Consider the following 22,801-nt stretch of genomic DNA (forward strand, 5'->3'; position numbering starts at 1 on the left):
AAAAGATTAGAGAAGCTAGTGTTAGTTTTTTTTTCTTTTATTTTAAGAAAACAAGCAGTAAATGAATAGAGTGCAAGTCTAAAAGGGAGTAGTTTTTTTAAAGAATAGAATTAGAATAGAGAGTGCTAGAGTTAGAGGGTCAAATAAAGATGGAAGAGATGTGTTTTTAGCCGATTCTTGAAGATGGCTAAGGACTCAGCTGCTCGGACTGAGTTGGGCAGGTCATTCCACCAGGAGGGAACATTTAATTTAAAAGTCTGTGAAAGTGATTTTGTGTCTCTTTGGGATGGCACAATAAAGCGCTGTTCACTTGCAGAACGCAAGCTTCTAGAGGGCACATAAGTCTGAAGTAATGAATTTAGGATATATATATGCATACATTCATACAGTGCCTTGCGAAAGTATTCAAGTCAAGTCAAGTCACCTTTATTTATATAGCGCTTTTAACAATACAGGCCTTATTCAAACCCCTTTATTATTTTTCTCGTTTTGTTGCAGCCTTATGTTAAACTGCTTTAAATTACTTTTTTTATCCGCATCAATATACACTCCATACACCATAATGACAACGCAAATAACAGGTTTTTAACAACTTTGCAAATTTATTAAAGATAAAAAAAATTTAATGATTCCAATTGCATAAGTATTCATACCCTTATCTGGGACAGTTGAAATTTAACTCAGGAGCATTCATTTTGCTTGTAGATGTTACCACACTTTGAGTGACGCTAACCTGTGGCGAGTTCAATTGAATGGGTATGATTTGGAAAGGCGCACATGACTTAATAAGCCTGTAGAGCTCAGAGACAGGATTGCATCAAACCACATATCTGGGGAAGAGTTCAGAAAAAATTCTGCTGCATTGAAGATTTACAGAAGCATGTAGCCTCCATTATCCATAATGGTAGACATTTGGAACAACCAGGACTCTTCCTACAGCTGGCCTCCTGGCAAAACTGAGCAATTGATGGAGAAGGGTATATATATATATATATATATATATATATACATACACTTCATAGGTCATTTCTGCCTGTTGCTAGAGTATATTGTAATATAATTGTCAGCTCACAGTGTGTAAATGAGTAGCAGAAGTGCGGCTGGAGGCTTTGAGCTCCTGGATGCAGATGTAACTCTGTCTGACAGGGCCGGCCGGCCTCATGCGGGGGATTATGTAAGAACCCCAGCCGTGAGCCATAGCGCTGCTCTATGGAAGCTTCTATGACCCGGGCCATCGTTAGGGATTAGATCAGAGACAGAAGGCTTTAACACACTTTCTCCACCTTTATTCAGCTCCAGTCATCACAAACAACTGATTGCATGTTGGTTTAAACGATTTCGGTCAATAGTGAAAGAACAGAAGAGGTTGCAATCCAGAATGTTTTGAAAAATACAGGCTGATCAGTTTATGATAGGATAAATGTTTTCTTATGGGAAATGTTAGAAATCTAGTTATTTTATTATCTTGTTTTGTTTTATTTTTCACTGTAGTTCTTTGTAATGAAAGAACAGTAGTGACTGCAGTCCAGAATTTGTTTTAAAAATACAGGTTGATCAGTTTATGATGGAATAAATGTTTTATGAGAAATTGTAGAAATGTAGCTTTTTATACTATTTTATTGTATTTATCAGTGGTTCTCTGTAGCAAAAGAACAGAAATAATTGCAATCCAGATGTTTTGAAAAATACTGAGTGATCAGTTTATGGTGGGATAAGTGTTTTGTTATGGGAAAAGTTCAATGTAGCTATTTTTAGTTTGTTTTGATGGGATAAGTATATTATTTTAGGAAATGTGGCTGTTTTATTTTATTTTATTTCTCTTTGTTTATCTGTAGTGGAAGAACAAAAACAATTGCAATCCAGAATATTTAGAAAAATACAGGCTGCTCAGTCAGTTTATGATTGCAAAAAATTTTGTTATAGGAAATGTTAGAAATGTAGCTTTTTTATTTTGTTTTGTTGGGATAAATGTTTTGCTAGAGAAATTTTTTTTTTTGTATTTTTTTCTCTCTGTGGTATTATCAAAGCATTGTTTGTTTGAGCATCCTGACCAGCCTGTTTTGGAAATGTTAGAAATTTAGCTTTTTTATTTTATTTTGTGTTGCTGGGATAAATATTATGTTAAGGGAAATGTGGCTATTTTATTTTATTTATTTATTTATTTTTCTCTCTGTGGTAATACCAGAGCATTGTTTGTTTGAGCATCCTGACCAGCCTGTTTTGGGAAATGTTAAAAATGAAGATTTATTTTTTATTTTATTTTGTTTTGATGCGATAAATGTTTTAAGGGAATTGTGGCTATTCTATTCTATTCTATTCTATTCATCCGGACCAGCCTGCAGGCAATCACTGATATTATACCAATTGCTACATGTTTAATAAAGCACATTTAGTGTTTATAGTGCCACCATCTAATCCTCAAATCCTTGTTTACATCTTTTATAGTTTACCTTGGTTTTAAATGTAATACAATAATTAGGCCTAATTATACACAAAGTTACCAAAGTTATGATCTGAGTGGTTGTTTGGATGCTAAAGGCCGTCAGTGTCCTCGTTACTAGCATCCATTTGTGACACTAGAGTATTGTGCTGGGATATGCCGATGATTCTTAGCTGATAATCCACCAGCCGTTCCCTCCCTCTGTCTCTCTTCACTCGCAATCACTGCTCTGGCTTGATTGCGTACTCTCGCTCTCTCCCTCACCCCCTCCTCTGTCTTTTCAGGGGATTACACAGAGACATGTCGTGTACGTTTAGCACATCTGTCACTCCATCCCACCATGCTGTGCGATCAATCCAGCAAGAGCTCACTGGCCCTAACAGGAGATGCAGTTGTGAACCATTTCAAATGGCCTCCTCTACATTTTAATTACCTAGTTACTTAAGGACACTTTAGTAGTTGCACCCTTTGTCACATAAGGTAAATTCAAATTTTAAGAACTTTGTCCGCAACAATTCACTCTTAAAATGACCTTCTCTTCAGGAATAATAGTTTTCAGCATATTTATGTTTCCAAAAGACCCATTATTGAACAGTTGTGGGACTTTGGGGAAATAATGATGTCCTTATTGCTGTAAGTGTCTTAACCTTGGACAGGCATTGTCAGCTTCAGTTTTGACACTGTCAGAGCTTTAATAGGAGATAATCGCCTACAATAATAGTTTTGTTGGACAATAGTCAAACTACAGTATGAATTGGCCTGAGGTACTTGTCAACTGTGAATACCTTTTGGTAATTACATTGCTTTTTTTTTTTTTACAACCGTCATGAGAGTTCGTAGGAGTTTGTAGGTACACCATGCACCTTAAGCTGGTTTAGGGTATTTTTACCATTAGACAATCAGTGTCAGAGCTGTAAAGGGAAATAATCACCTCACAAATGATAATTGTTTTGTAGGACCGTAATCGCAACATAAATTGACTTGTGAACCGTGAATAATAAAATAAATGAGACCTTTCTGTAATTACGTTGAGTTTTTATAAAGGTCATGGGAGTTTGTAAGAACATAAGTTTGTATGTACACCACCTTAGATTGTTTAAGATGTTTTTACCATAGGACAAAAGGGAGATAATCGCCTCAAAAATAAATGAATAAGTAATAATAATAAAATAAAACAACACTTTTCAGTAATTGTTGAGTTTATTTACAAGGGTCATGGGAGTTCGAAGTATTGAAGATGCTTAGTATGTTTGTATTGTGTATTGTACAAAGACATGTATGAATGTTATGCTACATGCTAATATGCTAAATGTTAAATTCATTAGCTGATAACTGAGCTATTCCTTGTTTGAACCATGCTAATGCTAACAAATTATGAATGTCCTGTGGTAAAAATGGCTTAAAACAATATGCTGTGCACCACCTTTGGCTATTTTAAGATGTTTTTACCTCAGGAAAACATAACTTCTGTGTCAGTTTAAAGGGACATATTTACCTCACAAAATGAAAGTGCAAACTTCAACAATTTTTATAGGACAACAGTTGAACTGCAACATGAATTGGCCTAAGGACCAAGACCTTTCAGTAATTAGCCTACGTTAAGTTCATTTAACCTACAACGATTATGGGAATTCAAAAGATCGAAGATGCTTAGTGAGTGTTTTTGCTGTATTTGCTGCTCATGTGTAAATGTTATGCTACATGGTAATATGATAAATGGCGAATTAATTAGCTGATAGCTGAGCTTGCTTGTTTAAACCATACACTTAAAAGTTATTATTGTCTTGTTGTAAAAAAAAAACACTTAAAACAGGTACACCACCTTGGACTGTGGTGTTTTTACCACAGGACAATCATAATTTATAACATTGTGTCAGAGTTTTAATGATATTAAGAGTTTGTTCAGTTCAGAAGACCATCTGTTTTAAACCAATTAAGACCTTTACGAAAATTAATCATGGTTCCACTACAAATAAAACCAAAAAAATTATGGTTACTATAGTTAAACCATGGTAACCACAAATTAAGCATGGATTTGCTACACTAACCGTAGTTTTACCATGGTATTTGTAGTAAAACTGTGGTTATACAAATGGCAATCAATACGCCAAAAAACATGGTTACTACACTTTTACTATAGTAAAACCATGGTTAATTTTCTTAAGGGATGGTGAGTTTGTTCAAGAGGGATGTTTTTTTCAGGCAGTTTTTTACATCACGTTTAATAGCCATTATCTGTCTCTTTTGAACCTCCTCAGTGGACAACTACTGAAAACTGCTGAACATCCTGGATGTTTGCAAATAAATATGTGTGAAATCGTAGCTCCTGATCATCATCTTCACAACCTGTTGTTTGTAATCCTGTAGCTGTGCTTTCCTGAGCTCACAAGGGGTATAAATGGAAAACCTTTCTGTAGACCTTGCAGTAATTACTTTCAGTTAATGCTGCTCCATGTGTGAATGGTATGCATGCTATGCTGATTGGCAAATGTAAGGCCTGAACGAGTTATTCCTTGTATAAACAGTGCAAAAGTTGTCTAATAAGATGTGGTAAACACATCTTAAAAACAGTCTAAGGTGGTTTGCTGATTTTAGTTGGCTAACAGGCTGGTCAAGTTTAAGTTGTTAGCTAGTCAGCCTGGAAGATCACAGACCAGTTAAATCAGCCAAACACCATCTTTGCCAGGCGTGGAGAACATCTAGACCACCAGTTTGGTCCCATTGGGAGACCAGCTAACTGTTTTAAACCACCAGAAATCCGTGGTAAGTGATATTTTTTATAAGTCAGTAGGCCTATTGTATTTCATGTTTAGTAACCACTATATATTTTTCTACAATTTTCTCAGCAGACAAGAATTGAAGAACTGCAGAAGCATCTCCTGTTTGCAGGTAAATACAGTGTATGAATTCATAATTCCTGTTTTTCATCTGTGGGACACATAAACAGGTTTATCTTTGCTTCTCTGGGCTCACAAGGGGTATAAATGGAAAATCGGTAACCGGTTGGTTGCGATGCATTGGTCAGTCCCTCATTAAATAATGTGATTAGCAGTCAGTGGGTGGATGCAACGGACATGACGTCAACAATGGAGACTGCCCTAATCTGCAAAACACAGATTTCATAGTTTTCAAGTTTTCTCCTACTGTTTTTCCTCTAGTTAGAGCTTTTGATTGATAAATGCATTGAGTTCTTTCACTTTTATTGTGTGGAAAAGAGAAAGCCACAGCCATCTGCCTCTCAGTGTAGATGGCCGCATCTTAATCCAGATTATGGCTGCAGCATAAACGTTTTTTTCTTTTTTCTGGCCGCCATTACTAGTCAACAGTGTGTCCTTGATAACAGACAGACAGGTCGGTTAGCCTAGCTCCAATTAGACCACCAACAATCCATCTGAGGGACTTCTCTGGACTTTCACTGAAAGATTTCAGGAAATCGCAACTTGACATCAAGCTTGAGACTCCAGCAGGGTAAAAAAAAATGGCATTTCTAATCAAAAGTATGGTGGGGAACCCACTGAAGGGAATGGGATTTGGAGGAGGAGAGGAAAAGGCTGAGGAAGAAACCCCCAAGGACCCTGCAGCGGCCGCCGGTATGACTAGAGAAGAATATGAGGAGTACCAGAAACAGCTAGTGGAGGAGAAGTAAGTAAAATTTGGGCCCCTCGGGCCCTATTTGTGCTTACAGTACATACTTAGCATTTAATGACCTTGACAAAATAAATGAAGAATCTTGCATATGCTGTCATGCATATTAAGTTCTGGTTTTCTCTTTTTTCTTTTTTTTTGCATTATTAATCTAAACTGATAGCATTTCGGTCCTGGATCCTTTTGCATCTTCCACCCTTAAAGCTGGTGATACATCACAGAAACACTGTAATTCAAATAAAAACTGCAAAGGTAGCTGCAGAGATTATCAAAGCATGAGTATGATGCAGACTTAATCTTAAAGGCATCTGATATTCTCCATGATGATGCATTTGTGCAAACACCTGCACCTTAACTATCTTGGGTGTAAAAAAGATGATAATGTCAGTGATTAAAGATGAACAGACTCCATGTTGGTATCGGAAAGTAAGCGTCAGGTGCTAGCTGCTAATCAGTCCTAAGAGCAGAGCTTAGCACGGGCTACCCTGGCCTTGTTGATCTGGATAATGCTATTTTTAGAAGCAATCATGGTAGAATAATGAAAGTATTGGAGAATGCTAGACCTCTGCAGATATAAAATATGAAATTTTGTTATTTATTTCCAGGCCACAGTTGGCAGCCATAAAATCTTTTGCATATATCCTAAAAAGTATATGCAAACTAAAATACATTTTGAATAAGAAAAAAAATAAATCAATTTCACACATATAGCTTTTGAAACGTGATTTTCCAATCAGTAATCGTACAGGAAAAAGCATCTGAAGCATGCTAATCCCAAGATTTGATATTATTCATGTTCAAAAGAGATGAGATAACAACTCACATCCTCAGGCTCACTTAAGTAGAAATATGCCTAAACAGATGATTCATACAGTAAACATACATGTCTGCTGTGAGATTACATCTAAACATCTGAAGATCTTTGTGTTGCTTCAGATCAAACATCCACAGGATTTTATTATTTAGTTGTTGCTGGTAAACTAGCTACGAGCTTTGCTTCAAGTATAGCCATAGCACTGCCTGAACAATGCTGTAAGCATCCTGAAGCTCTTTATCTGGAATTAAGCTGTAGTGCTACAGTGTTTTGTCACGCATGGATTTTAAAACAAACTGTTGTGCAAAGCATGTTTTCCACTGAATTATACATGTGTACGGTGGTATGTTTTTTTACATGAAAATCACAGATTTGTATCACTGTATTACATAGAATTTTTAAAAAAAAAAGATAGATTAAGGTGCTGTATTTGTCTTAGCAGGTGATAACGTGTTGTCAAAACATTTCTAATCCACAGAATGGAAAGAGATGCAGACTTCTTGCACAAGAAAGCAGAGAGGGCGACTCTGAGGGTTTGTCTACGAGACAAATACAGACTTCCTAAAGTAAGAGCCATTTTGCCACTTCTCAAATCCAAAAATAATCTATTTTAATAAGGAAATGTTCTTCAGTTGGCAATTGGCATTAACTTTTTTTCATCAGGATTAAGGTTATAATTTACATACATTACCATTCAAGTTTGGGGCCAGTAAATTTTTAATATTTTTTTTAATAGTGTCCTATGCTCACAAAGCCTGCATATTTATCAAAAATACAAATAGCAACCAAAAACTGTAATTGTAATAATACGTTACAATATTTCACAATTTAAAATTATTTTTTTTCTATTTTAATTTAAGCCGATGAAACTATTATTCCAGTCTTTAGTGTCACATGATTTTTCAGAAATCATTCTAATATTAAAATAATTAGTTGAAACTATAGTGCTGTCAAATGATTAATCGTGATTAATCGCATCCAAAATAAAAGTTTTTGTTTACATGATATATGTATGTGTACTGTGTATATTTATTATGTATACATAAATACACACACATGCATGTATATATTTCAGAATAAAATGCTGTTTATATATTAAATATATTTATTTATAATATATATTATATGAATGTGAATATAGACATTTAAATACATGTAAATATTTTCTAAATATATACTGTATGTGTGTGCATTTATATTAACACACAAATATATTATGCAAACAAAAACTTTTATTTTGTATGCGATTAATCGCGTTTAATTGTTTGACAGCACTAGTTGAAACCATCTCTAGCATTCCTAATTTGCATGTGGCTCCCACACACACATATACACAAATGCAGTTTCTCCCATATGGATGCTTTTTTGGCTTTGAGTTCTTGGCACTTCTGATAAATAATAAGAGAGTGAACTGAGGTCTGTGCAAGCCTCCATCCATATTGGCTTTCCTCAACATCTGATCGCCTTTGTACGCTTCATTCTCTCTCTTAAATCCTTAATGCATTAATGCAAAAGTAGAGTCTAAAATGTTGGATATTTAAATTAGAGTTGTGTATAACACCCCAAATTCATTGGCTGAGCCAGTGTAAGGCTAGTCGGAAGTAATTAAATGCACCAGTGATCCACATTGTTTTTAGCATTTATGAACATTAGTGGAACTCTGAAAATAACATGGTGTGTATTTACCCCTCAGAGTGAGCAGGACGAGAACATGATCCAGATGGCAGGAGATGACGTGGACGTTCCCGAGGAGCTGCTGAAGATGGTGGATGAGGATGCCACGGAGGAGGAGGAGAAGGACTCCATCCTGGAGCAGATGCAGAACTTACAGAACATGGACATGGATCAGATAAAAGAGAAAGCCAGTGCTACACTGACAGAGATGAAGTCCAAGGCTGAGGAGAAGTGTTCTGTCATGTAGCAGTTTAGCAAATTCACACATTTCTACAAACAAGGTCAGGTTCTTGATGCAGTTTTGATACAAAAACCAGGTCGGGTTTTTGAAATACAGTTTTGAAAATGAAATTTCATTTGAAAGCATGTCAGAAGAAGTTACTCAAGCTCTACATTCCCAAAAGCTGCAAGATTCTGGCTCTAGATCAGCTTTTCAGCTTCTCTTGCTTGACTCCCAATTTCGCTAGGACTTTTTATTTTGTATGTGTTGTTTGAATAAATGATGTTGTAGTCTATTCCCTCCTTTTTTTTGTTGCAATATTACCTGTAAATATATCTAACAAACATCTAACTTGAACCTGATGTGGAGAAGCTGTTTAAATCCCCCTCCTGCTTTTTTGCACAAGGGATGAGACGAATGTTATGCTGTTATTTCTTGTTCATTTTTTTTTTTGTCTAGCATTGACACATATGATATTGTAATACTCGTTAGGATTCTTTAGTCATATGTATTAAGTTTTATTTGAGGTGAATAGGCATGAATCGGATTGTAAACAGATTAAACACGTGAATAAAACAATACATGAAAAACTGAGTCTGCCATGCATTTGTGATCAAAATAAGTACATGTCTGTGAGATTTTCTTGGCTATAACAACTTATTGTGTCAATGTTTTATACCATGTAGCTTTATCTTTACAAGAAAACAACTAAATCCGGTAAAAAAGGGTCTGAAAACTGTTTATTTAGCTACTCACATGAAAAGTTGTTACCACATGATTAGACAGGAGAAAAATATTAAATGAAGTAAAAGTTTATTGAAAAAGAAAGGCTTTGGACTTTTAAAGATTACCTGCTAATAGGATCATCAGGTCTGAGACAAGTTAAATGATTTCACTAGACATAGTAGCATTGCAATCTTGTGTCTTCACATTATGTGACCTCATATTACTTAATTTTTATTTGTTTGTTTGTTTACTTTAAATTGTTTTTTTTAGGCATGAATCGGATTGTAAACAGATTAAACACGTGAATAAAACAATACATGAAAAACTGAGTCTGCCATGCATTTGTGATCAAAATAAGTACATGTCTGTGAGATTTTCTTGGCTATAACAACTTATTGTGTCAACGTTTTATACCATGTAGCTTTATCTTTACAAGAAAACAACTAAATCCGGTAAAAAAGGGTCTGAAAAACTGTTTATTTAGCTACTCACATGAAAAGTTGTTACCACATGATTAGACAGGAGAAAAATATTAAATGAAGTAAAAGTTTATTGAAAAAGAAAGGCTTTGGACTTTTAAAGATTACCTGCTAATAGGATCATCAGGTCTGAGACAAGTTAAATGATTTCACTAGACATAGTAGCATTGCAATCTTGTGTCTTCACATTATGTGACCTCGTATTACTTAATTTTTATTTGTTTGTTTGTTTACTTTAAATTGTATTTTTTTTGTCATGCCAATGCAGTAAAAAAACAGAAACTAAAAAGGTAATTTAAAAAACTGTAAAAAAGTACAATAATATATTAATATAATCATTGAATGAATGAATAAATAAGTAAATAAAATAGTCAAATAGTCATTTTTAAAGCGTTAATCAACACATGGGTTGGAGCCCGGTCTCATGAAAATGCGTATAAATAGTACGCATGAAAGTGCGTATAAATAGTACGCCAAATAAAAACGAAAACTCGTGGTATTGATACGCAAAAATGGACTTTGGCGTGTATATGCTACGCGATGGGTAGGTTTAGGGTTGTGGGGTAGATGCGTATCATATGTACGCGAAAACTGCGTATCATATGCACGCCAACAAATTTCGTATCATATGCACGCGAAAACTGCGTATTATATGCACGCCAAACACATGCGTATCATATGCACGCCAAAGTCCATTTTTGCGTATCAATACCACGAGTTTTCGTTTTTATTTGGCGTACTATTTATACGCACTTTCATGAGATCGGGTTGAATATTCTTGTATTTTACGGTGTGTTTTTGTTTTTCGAGTATAGGCCTATGTGTGTGTGCGTGTGTGTATCTTTGAATAAATCTGGAAATACCAACATTATCTGTTGTAATTAGGGAAAAGCCAAGCAGTTGAAAGGATTTGTGCTGTTTTGGATAGAGTGGGGAAAGTGTGTAATCCCCTCAAACCAGCGTGTGTCCTGCGGATTATTCAGACTGCTGTCAATCTTTGTTCGGAGCTAATTACACGTATCCATTCAATATTGAGGAAGTTTGCAAATTCTTCCAATTAACTGCACCTCAATTGTAGGCTAGCTCTCAGGGGTCGCGCGCTTGCTGCTTGAGATCGCGTTTTGTTCATGTAACAAAATCCCCTAATGGCCGAAAGCACTCCACGGCCGAAGTGTAGGCCTAAATAGCCTAGTCCTTAGTGGTGTTTGGTCGTTTTAGAGTTGTCATTAGTTAGTTTGGCTGCTTAAATGTTTGACCACCAAGACGTATGATCATTTCATTCTACCGATGCCAATGTACCAGTTTTATCTAAGTAGACTTATTCCGTTCGTTATAGCCTACGTTTAATTGATTTCATTTCATAAACAGACTAAATAAAAAAATTTCTCCTAGAAATTATGTATAAACTAAACTTTGTTTTTACTTTATTTTATTTATTTATTTGTATATAGCCTTGCCTAGAAGACTATAATTTTTAGTAACAACATTTAATTACAATGGTAGCCTAAACCTTGTAAATCGCGGAGTGTTAAGTTCACACGTTTTGCTTAAATGTCTGTAACATTTGTTAATTTAATTTAATTGTTTATCTTTGATGTAATATTTCCATATCTAGTTGCAACGAATTAGTATAAAAATCTACAACCTAAACTGTGCAAAATAATTTCAAGTATAAAGAGTTAAGTTAAACGTTTTGTATAGCCAATTAAATGAAACAAATATAGAAATAGGCCTAGCCTATATGTGTCGGCCACTCTCACATAGCCATAAATGCCATTAATATATTTTATTATTTTATTGTATTGTTCTTTTAGTTTATTTATTTTGTCGTGTAAATCCTTCTTATTTCCAAACAGAGACATTCAGCTTACTGTCACCTCTAAGGGAGTGATATGATCGTAATTTCACTTTAACATGGAATTTCCTTCAAACAGTGTCAGAAAAAGCTTTTAAAAACTTTGTCATTTGTTGTATTTTTATTTTATTTATTTATTTTTTAATAGATTTTTTCTGAAAATAGTGTAGAATAGGCTACAAATAACTATTTCGGCGCGAGTGTTACCACAGAACAATTTGATAAACTACCATTTTTAATGGCATTTGCGCGTACAGAGATCTTGATCTGTTTCGGCCCCAAAGATGTAATCCCGGCCCCAGTTCCTCTTATTTCTACAGGCCATCATGGTCAAGACATCTGGAGTGGGAAAAGATGATTTAAGATTTATGTAAGGCGGTTTATAAAGCTGCCATTATGCCCACAAGGATCTCTGGGAGGAGTTAAATGCTCGGGGACAATACTACATCCCTCACTCCGGCCAATCTGACGTTTCTTGACGTGTCGAAGGGGATGTCACTCACACAATAGAGTCCTGGTCGAGAGGGATCCATATAAGGCCCCTGGGGGCCACTGCATCCTCAGTGTGTGCAGGACCACTACTGGAGAAAGTTGCTTCTGCTGGAACAGCCTGGACTATTGGAAAGAGAGTGTATTGCATAGCAAAACGGGGAATCCTTAGAGCTTTCTTTTTTTTTCTGAAACTAAACGTTCGATGAGGCTTGTTGGATCTCAGTCCCAAGACATGGAAGAGCGTCTCTCCCCATCCGCGCGCTTGGTGCGCAGTCCTGGATCCCAAACGAGGATCCACAGCATTGAATCCATTTTGGGATTTAAAGGAGAGAATATCTTCCACCCGGCGTTTTCTTATGGATCCGGGAAGCCGGTCAAAGACACTGAGCGTTTGTTTTCCCCCAAAAAGGATTCCAAAAACTTTGATGGTGAGTTAACAGCTTTGCAAAGTGACGTTTTTCTGGGTTTAAAACTGGACGTTTTGGCAGCACTTTATACGAAATTAAATGTTTTAAGTCATGAATAACTATCTACAGGTACATAATAGACATTAGAATACTGATATACGTCTATACGAAATCTGAAAAGTTTATTGAAAAGTTTTAAGTTTTTTATTTACATTGAAAACGAAAAAAGGGAAGTTTAAAACGTTTTTGAAAAAAATAAGGGAAAAGAAACAAAAAGTGTTACATTTCTATTTTATAAAAAAAAGACTAAAATATTATTGATCAAATATGACGATGTCAAAATATCTATATGATGCTGTTAGATATATGAATAACAGTTTAATGACTTTTTTTTTTTCAGTGTGAAAAAAACAAGACACTGTGATGCTAAAAAAGGAAAATAATTATAATAGGCCTACGTGAATTTCAATTTAAATATGAACACGTCACACCTTCTCAAGGAAAACCCTGCATAATTTTTCTACAGGTGTCTGTAGATCCGCCGTCATCAGTCCGGATCTGCCGGATGTGGATGGTGGTAAATTGTCGGATGATGAAAATCCGAAGAAAAAGCACCGGCGGAACCGGACCACGTTCACCACCTTCCAGCTGCACGAGCTCGAGAGAGCGTTTGAGAAGTCGCATTATCCTGACGTGTACAGCAGAGAGGAGCTCGCGCTCAAGGTCAACCTGCCGGAGGTTCGCGTGCAGGTGAGCACAGCATACACCACACACACGATCCGTGTATTTGAGAATAAGAATGACACACGCTAGCAATAGGATCACTTTATTTAATAGATCACTGTTCAAAACCTTTCCTCATTGATCCCTTCAGTTTGCAAAGTTAATAAAAAATATTTCTAGCACAAATTCAAGGCAAGAAATCATGTTTTCGTTTTATAAATAATAATAAAATAGTATAGACTAAAACAAAATGCAATATGAATTGAAGCAACCAGGGAATTTATTTCTCGAAAATGTAATGGCAAATAGCAATTGTTTAAGAAATAATACAATTAAAAACTTTAGAAATATTTAAAGCGAATTAAAAATATATATATATTGTATTCCATTCATTAAAAGTAAAACTTGACAAATATAGATGGTAAGAGATGTCACATCAGACTACTTTTCTTGTGCATAGTGCCAAAGAAAATGTAGCCTCCTCCTTCTTCTTGATTTTATTGGGATATAATATTCTGATTTAAAATATTATAAAGTAATTTTAGTGACAGCTAATAAAATGTGGCTAATATATATTTGTTTTCAAATATCTGAACCTTATGTGTAGCAAATTAAGATTTTGGACATTAGTAACTGTTAGAAATCATTTATAATATTGTAATATAACATTACATATAATATGTAAAAAAAATCGTATAAATATAATACAATATAATCAAACATATATCTACATATATCGACTTTTTGCAAGTTTGTTTGAAGGGTTTTTGCGAACTATGAAGTGTATTTGAAAGGTTTTGTGAATTATTCTTTTATAACATTGTAATATATATTACTTTTACATGTAAAAAATTATATTATACAATTTAATCATGAACTTACATACATACTTTTTCACCAGTGTATTTTGAAGTGTATTTTGAAGGGTTTTTTGCAAACTATGAACATTTGAATTTTTTTGCAAGTGTATTTGAAAGGTTTTTGAGATTAATTTTTTTATATATTTGGAAGGTTTTGGTTAATTATGAACATTAGATCTGCACTTTTCTATATCTTCCCTCACAGTTGGACTTTTAAACGTTATTTCTGCATTCTAAACTAAATCCTTCCTATGTCAAATTTCAGGTTTGGTTCCAAAACCGCCGTGCAAAGTGGCGACGTCAGGAGAAGCTGGATGTGAGCTCCATCAAGCTGCAGGAGTCCTCCATGCTGTCCATCCCCAGATCGGGACCGCTGTCTCTGCCGTTAGAGCCCTGGCTTACCGGACCCATCACCTCCTCCAGCTCTCCCCTGCAGTCCCTGCCCAGCTTCATCACCCCTCAGCAGGGAGTACCAGCCAGCTACACCCCTCCACAGTTCCTCAGCTCATCCACGCTCAACCACCCTCTGCCCCATATAGGAGCGGTGTGCCCCCCTCCACCAGCGTATCAGTGCTCAGGCTTTATGGATAAATTTACACTAGAAGAAGCAGACCCACGAAACACAAGTATCGCCTCGCTAAGAATGAAAGCGAAAGAACACATCCAGTCTATAGGGAAGACGTGGTAGACTGAGGAGGATGCTGGACTGAGGCACTCAGAGACTTGTTTGCATCTCCTTTAACTTTCTAAATCAGACTCTGTTTGAAGAGAAGTGGTTTTCACATCTGTCTGTGGTTCAGAAAACTCACAGAGTTTTGACAAGCTTTGTAAAACAAATTCACTGTACATTACTTTTTACATTACATCTTTTTTGGTTTATTTTTTTTTATCACAAGTTCATTTAATAAAGCTTCCTCAAATACGCAACCAGACCTAATTCAACCCTTACAAAAAAAAAAAAAAGCATTTGAAGCATTCAAAGAGAGAAATAAAAAATGTAATTTCATTTAAATCACATTTGTCCCTTTTAAAATCCTCTTCGAGCCTTCAGTGCTAGCAAAAGGGTTTAATTCTTTAAGTAGCTATTGTATGATGCAGATGGTCACTTTCCATGACATTTTGCTCTATGCTTTCACATTGTACAGATGAATTTTGTATTTTATAATAAAAACAAGTTTAGAAAAATCTCAAATGCATCCTGTCTCCAATAGTTCTTCTTAATGCGGATTTACAAAATCGTATGTTGGTAAAGTAAAGTTCGTAAACTAAATCACACATATTCTTATATTCCACCATTTTTTTTGTACTTAATTTCATTTAAATCACATTTGTCCCTTTTAAAATCCTCTTCGAGCCTTCAGTGCTAGCAAAAGGGTTTCATTCTTTAAGTAGCTATTGTATGATGCAGATGGTCACTTTCCATGACATTTTGCTCTATGCTTTCACATTGCACAGATGAATTTTGTATTTTACAATAAAAACAAGTTTAGAAAAATCTCAAATGCATCCTGTCTCCAATAGTTCTTCTTAATGCGGATTTACAAAATAGTATGTTGGTAAAGTAAAGTTCGTAAACTAAATCACACATATTCTTATATTCCACCATTTTTTTTGTACATATTTGCTATAATTTATAATATTTAAAAATATATATTTTATATATTATTTTTCTATTTATTTCAGTAGGCTATGAACTTCCATTGTATTTTTAAGATATCAATCAAAGCAAATATTTTGTTGTAAATTCAATTTGTAATTAATACCTTCAGTATTTGAGAGAGAGAGAGTTATTTGTATTTATTTATTTATTTTTATTACTGTTCACTTGCCAGGATAATCCGGTTCTCCAGTGTGGCGCTTCTCCGGGATTATGCCTCCATCTAGTGGTTGCGTTTGGAACATTATTCTCCGGTAACAACGGACCAGTGTCTTTGCAATCTATAAAATTTAAATTGTAATTTTGTGGTGGATTTTTAGGTTTCTGTGGGTGTTTCTGTATAGAAATATATTCTCACCATCACTAAACTAAACTAAATCTGGGGTTATTAAAAAAAAAGGAATTTTAAAAATGTCTTTGTGTAAACTTTTACTTTTTAATTTATACTTTGTATAAATAAGACTGATATTATAAACAATTTTGATATACCTTTATAAAGATAATTAGCCTATTTTTCTACATACAATGTAAAAGTAAGACATGTAAACTAAAGAAAATTAAATACAGATTTGTTTTAAAATCCCTCAGGAGATGAAATATCATCAGGTTATCTAAATTTCACAAATTCCTTCATATAGTTGTTTTGCATTAGCAGTTGGGACCTGCAGACCTGTAGCAAACCCATCAGCTCACATCTTCATGAACGCACGACTATCACCAAATCTGACGTTTGCCATCTGTGCAGCAACTTTATCAGTGATGCAATTCGATTGAGACTGAAGGGGGTCACATTTCTATTAATGGTCGTTCATCTGTGACAAACGAGGAAAGCTAACATCAGAAAGGAAACTGTGTGAACTAGATGAGCTTAAACAAATGAAAGTGGCTTCAATTGACATCTTTCATTGTTAGAAACATCAGTGTGTATAATTGGAGCCATTATTGTGCACAGACAGCTGAGAGCGGCGAGACAGTTAGACCATCAAGAATTTCCTGCCAGTTGTCACAGACAATGCAGAGGTTGTGATTTAGTTATTCAGACGGTCATTAGTGTGCGGTGAAGAGTTTTCCTGTCACCTGCCTGCCTCTGTTAAGTGACTGCTTGACTAATAAGCAGGTTATGGCCAGCCACCTCAAAAGATCGATCATAACCTGTAACAAATTGCTTTCAGAATGAGACGGGGTCTTTTAACTCTCAAACTGCATGTACTAGTGCATTCAGCTCAGCACATTCTCTATTCAGTTGTAATGCATGGACTGTAAGGAATTCATATGTTAATGTTAAACGAATAGTTCACCCAAAAATGAAAATCTGTTTCTTATAAACACACAGCTTTTCGCTTCACAAGACATTAATTGATGGACTGGAGTCGTGTTGATTACTTGTGGATTACTGAGATGTTTTTATCAGCTGTTTGGACTCTCATTCTGACGGCACCCATTCACTGAAGAGGATCCATTGGTGAGCAAGTGCTGCAATGCTAAATATCTCCAAAACTGTTCCGATGAAGAAACAAACTCATTTACATCTTGCATGACATGAGAGTGAGTTAATTTTCAGCAAATTTTCATTTTTTGGTGAACTATTCCTTTAATAGTCTTTTTCTAGTCAAGACATTTCAAATGATATGCAAGTGAGCAGACTATTGTTTTTATAAACCGCAGATAGCCCAACAAGTTAAAGTTTATTAAATATTAATCAACTGAACTGTGAATACAATGGTTACTATGGTATCAGTTATCGAGAAGATGAATTCATTTATAAAACAATACCATAAAATATACAGAATGATGACACTCAGTTTATGTGTGTTTCTTTGTAGAGATATTGGCATACAAAAATATAACATCATGCTTATTTATATGTTGCTGAATAAAGAGGTTTGTATTCGATCAAGCCAGTTGTCAAGTGAACTTCAAACCACAGTCTTTTGTCCAGTTGGTCCTCAGCTTTCGTTGTCATCCTGCATTAATAAAGCCCGGAACAAGACGTCCTCAGCCTGTATATGAAATATAATAACGAGAAATATTATTATATAAGAATCAAAGGAAACTGATCTTAAATAAAACATGCATATCATCATTAGCTTAGAAAAATGGTCAACTAAAACTAAAACCATGAAAATTTGTCATTACTTTAAATAAATTTAGCTTTCATTTCAAGAAAATAAATGTTAAAAGCTTAAACTTATGTACTAAAATAACTAAATCTAAAACTGAAATAAATTAAAAACTAGATAGACATTCAAATATATATATATATATATAAATGACAAAATAAACTAAACGACTAAAACTTTAACTTAAAAATTACATCAGAAAATATAAAAATAAAAACTCATTCAAAATATTAATAAAACATTATAACAGTATCTCAAGGCTACTAAAATAACACTGGTTACAAAAGGTTTGTCTGTGTCTTATTTGTCATTTGTCTGGTCAAAAATGATTCTTTATTTGCCCAACAATGAAAAATGTTTTATTATACACATTGCAGAATAGTTTTGTGATTACAAATAGATCAGAACCACCTATGTGCACTTTAAATGCATCTTGCATGCATTTTTTACATTAGCATAACGATCATGTTAAGGATTTCTCTTACCAATTTGACTTGTCTGTCTCTCTCATGACCTTCCTCCCACTGACGTCTCTCTTCCAGCATGCGCTGGAGCAGTTTATGAGCACCGATCTCCTCTGTGCCCTCCAGCATGCTCTGCGGTGCCATCCGTCCTCTCATGAGCGCATGCAAGAGTGGCAGCAGCAGATGTTTGCTGTATCTTTCCAGCTGCTGATCCTGATCTCGAGTCATCATAGAGGTCTCATCGCTGCCTTCTAGATCCTCAGGTCTGACCTGCTCATCTGTGCTTTTCTTGCCCATTAAGTGCCCTAAAACAAATATAGGTCATTATAGAGTGATTGTTGCTCTGATTGTAAGTAAAATTACTGCATTTAACACAAATATGATAGGTAGGACAGCATCTCCACACTTAAAGGGGGCATAACACACACAGTTTCACCCAATCTCATGTTAATCTTGAATACCTATAGAGTCGTACTGCATCACTTCATATCTCCAAAAAGTCTTTAGTTTGATCATATTTATAAAAGAAAGATACAGCTTTATGATTCTCTCCGGAAAAAGCCGAGCTCCTGGAGGCGCGCCGTGGGCGGAGCTAAAGAGTGACGAGCACTTGGGCGCCGAATGCCAACAGAAATTTGATGAAGTTTCACTTACCGTCTGCAGTTCTGAATCATGACCGGGATCTTTTATCACTGGGACCACTCCATCTTTCAGTATCAAACGAAGTGCAAATCCAGCTCGAACTGGGCCTTGTTTATAAAACGTTCGTCAACAAACACACTTGTGAAAAACAAACTGTATCTCACTCTGGTCGATGCGTGCGCGGGCGCGCTCTTCCGGGAGAAATGCCCAAATAAGGAGTTCCACCCTCGTCTACGTCATGAAGAGCTACGATCGGAAAAAAAAAACTCCCGGAAACTTGTACGAACCCGGAAGTAAGATTTTTGGCACAGAAATACTCTTTCATACGTCCAAATTGGTTTTTTAAACTTTGTCCATTTGTCCTTAGCATGAGAATACAACTCTTTAACAGTGTAAACAACTCTGAATGCATATTATAGTACAACCTAATCAAGAAAAAGCTATATATTAGCCATTTAAACAAATACGGAATCCAGTCTGGTATAAATGTGCAAACAATATGCAATTTGAGCCAACATAATCCATAATTCATTCTATTCACGAGCAATTGTTTAATACAGCATTAGCTCCACTGAACTCAACTTCAAATCTCAATCTCTAAAATTAAAAAAAAGTATAATATTTTACCTGATTTTCTCTTTATTAACAAATTGCATCACGCAAACACACAAAAAAGCCAGTTGCTTGCCACCTATTTTCAGCCAATTAAGACACGGCCGTTACTCATTACACCCTATGGATCCACTTTCCCTCTCCAGACTTAATAAGTGACACTTGAGAGTTTTGCAATCACTTCAGATACATACTTAATGAATGTAGCCTACTCAATAAACTACCACTGGTGCATTTAATCAATCGATTTAAATGGTTATTATCTGCTAGTGTTTTTGATTACATTTGCTGAATGTGAATACTCTTAAAACTTTTATTTAATGGTTCACAGCTCATTAGGTTCAGCAACAAACACTCATTTTTCTCTGGAGATCGAAAGTTCTAGATCAGGGGTGTCCAAACTACGGCCCGCGGGCCAAATGCGGCCCGCAGCTGTCTTAATAGTCTATGTTATATATGGCCCGCCAGGAAAAGTTTGGACACCCCTGTTCTAAATGGACGTCGGGAACTGGATATTGTTAAACCGCCAGCTCCCGTTCAAATTACACCAGAGTTACCGACCGCTACCGCGTTTTATTCGGAAATTTAATCCCGCGGCGCACAAAATCTGGTCGGGAGAGCCGCGGGAATGCAGAGCTCTAACTGCTATCTCTCCCACTCCAATATATATATATATATAGGTAGAAGCATCCGGCCCCCCAGTGTTTCCACATCGTCGAATCCGGCCCTCTTTAGGAAAAGTTTGGACACCCCTGTTCTAAATGATACATTACAGGTTCTTAGACCAGCATTTTGGTAAATGCACACACCAATTTAAATTTGATATTTGTTTAATTTTTATTTTATTTTTTATATTTTCATTACCTGTTTATGTCGTAGGCCTTACGTATTCTTTAAATAGTATGTATAGGCTACATTTCATTTGTCAACAGTTGCACGTTTGACAAATAAAACTTAAACTTAAATTGTCAACCTTTATTTTTGACAATTTAACCATTATCTTTTAAGCATTTTAATACAGATATTTAAAAAAGTAATAAATTAAGAGTATGCAGACTTTTGAATGTAAAAAATATGCACTGCTTAAAAAATAATAATAATAATAATAATAATAATAATATACATTTAAATACTTGTAGGCACTCTCCTCCAAAACAATACCAGTATATACGTGTATATTTATAAGTGTCCCAAGACCCAAAATATTTTAATTGGTAAATTAAAAATATGATTTTCACTCACCAACAGCCCAGTGATTTCCGCGCGGATAAACTTTTCCAATTGGTTGTGCGTCTGATGCGTAAACATCACAGAGCACAACAAGCAGAAGGATGGAAACAAGTAATCTGTATCTCCAGACGAGGCACATAACGCTCATGTAAGACTCGAGTCCCTTCAGCTTCTTTGATCTGTACTCCTGTAATTGCTCGTGCACTTATTGCTAGTAGAGGCCCGTGTAATGCTGCATATGGATAATCACTTCATTTATATACTCCGTGACGACGACCACTTAGAAAGTGAAAGAAAATGACGCGATAATTTCGTGCGCTATAGAGAGAAACTGTCGTGCCAATGTCTGGATGACTCGTGTGGGGTGGTACACTGAAAGTTTAATTGAAAAAAATAAATAATAATAATATACATTTAAATACTTGTAGGCACTGCTTAATAATAATAATAATAATAATATACATTTAAATACTTGCAGCAACTCTCCTCCAAAACAATACCAGTATATACGTGTATATTTATAAGTGTCCCAAGACCCAAAATATTTTAATTGGTAAATTAAAAATATGATTTTCACTCACCAACAGCCCAGTGATTTCCGCGCGGATAAACTTTTCCAATTGGTTGTGCGTCTGATGCGTAAACATCACAGAGCACAACAAGCAGAAGGATGGAAACAAGTAATCTGTATCTCCAGACGAGGCACATAACGCTCATGTAAGACTCGAGTCCCTTCAGCTTCTTTGATCTGTACTCCTGTAATTGCTCGTGCACTTATTGCTAGTAGAGGCCCGTGTAATGCTGCATATGGATAATCACTTCATTTATATACTCCGTGACGACGACCACTTAGAAAGTGAAAGAAAATGACGCGATAATTTCGTGCGCTATAGAGAGAAACTGTCGTGCCAATGTCTGGATGACTCGTGTGGGGTGGTACACTGAAAGTTTAATGCCCCCTCCCAGGGGTTCTGCGTCAGTATCTTGGTAGGTTAGGCTACTTGACATAAAAACACAGAATGACATGTTGAACCTGTCATTATCTCAGCCACGGGCTATTGTGTTTCCCAAGACAGATTCAATGTGAAATGTCATCAGTATTTCATTAGATGCGTAAAAATAGCTTGTAATGGCTTCTTATTGTTTTCTCGTGCAGTTGGTTGGTGCAATAGAGTCCAAATTGCTTTATGTCATAGGAAAATTGGGATAAAAATACAAAAAGACATACTGGTCCCTGACCCGAGTACTGCTCCAAACTCCTTTAAAACCAGCCAAAAGACCAGTTAAGCCAATTTTTATTTTATTTTATTTATTTATTATTTTCTAGCAGGGTAATGAATAATAAAGTTTCTGGTAATGGCGACTGATGGCCTAAAGCCAGTGATCTAAGTTGCACTTTTTGTGTCAACAAATCTCCAGTTACAAATCTATTTATATTATAATACAAAGACATTATAGGTTACTCTACAACGGTTGGTACTCCAGAAATATTTTTCTTCTTTTTTATTTTATTTGTTGAAACCATAGCGTGATATATTCATTATATATATTATCATATTACATTTGTTTTATTGTTATTTTTTAGGACTGCAAAACAAGTATTTTGATTAAATTCAAAATAATATAAAGAAAAACATTAAAACAAACAAACAACAGTTAGTGCCACACAACAAAGAAGATTTTTTCATGCACATAGAATTTCTATAAAACCATATATATATATATATATATATATATATAT

General features: G+C 35.3%; 3 protein-coding genes across 3 annotated transcripts; 2 read left to right on the forward strand and 1 right to left on the reverse strand.

Moving 5' to 3' along the window:
- Positions 1 to 5,534: 5,534 nt before the first annotated feature.
- Positions 5,535 to 9,356, forward strand: LOC107739741 (complexin-4-like). The gene is made up of 3 exons (XM_016551942.1): positions 5,535 to 6,082; positions 7,378 to 7,465; positions 8,593 to 9,356. Exons 1-3 carry the CDS (start codon positions 5,919 to 5,921, stop codon positions 8,818 to 8,820), a joined length of 480 nt encoding a protein of 159 aa, XP_016407428.1. The 5' UTR covers positions 5,535 to 5,918; the 3' UTR covers positions 8,821 to 9,356.
- A 3,065-nt stretch (positions 9,357 to 12,421) lies between these two features.
- LOC107739660 (retinal homeobox protein Rx3-like) lies at positions 12,422 to 15,275 on the forward strand. Its single transcript, XM_016551833.1, has 3 exons — positions 12,422 to 12,773; positions 13,279 to 13,502; positions 14,601 to 15,275. Exons 1-3 carry the CDS (start codon positions 12,548 to 12,550, stop codon positions 15,021 to 15,023), a joined length of 873 nt encoding a protein of 290 aa, XP_016407319.1. The 5' UTR covers positions 12,422 to 12,547; the 3' UTR covers positions 15,024 to 15,275.
- A 2,388-nt stretch (positions 15,276 to 17,663) lies between these two features.
- Positions 17,664 to 21,403, reverse strand: LOC107739661 (gastrin-releasing peptide-like). The gene is made up of 3 exons (XM_016551834.1): positions 21,073 to 21,403; positions 18,598 to 18,881; positions 17,664 to 17,992 (listed from the first exon to the last, which is right to left on the reverse strand). The coding sequence occupies exons 1-3, from the start codon at positions 21,206 to 21,208 to the stop codon at positions 17,939 to 17,941; spliced, it is 474 nt and encodes a 157-aa protein (XP_016407320.1). The 5' UTR covers positions 21,209 to 21,403; the 3' UTR covers positions 17,664 to 17,938.
- Positions 21,404 to 22,801: the final 1,398 nt, after the last annotated feature.

Source organism: Sinocyclocheilus rhinocerous, unplaced genomic scaffold (assembly GCF_001515625.1).
Source record: "Sinocyclocheilus rhinocerous isolate Xijiao unplaced genomic scaffold, SAMN03320098_v1.1 scaffold585, whole genome shotgun sequence".
In the NCBI taxonomy this organism is placed as follows: Eukaryota; Metazoa; Chordata; class Actinopteri; order Cypriniformes; family Cyprinidae; genus Sinocyclocheilus; species Sinocyclocheilus rhinocerous.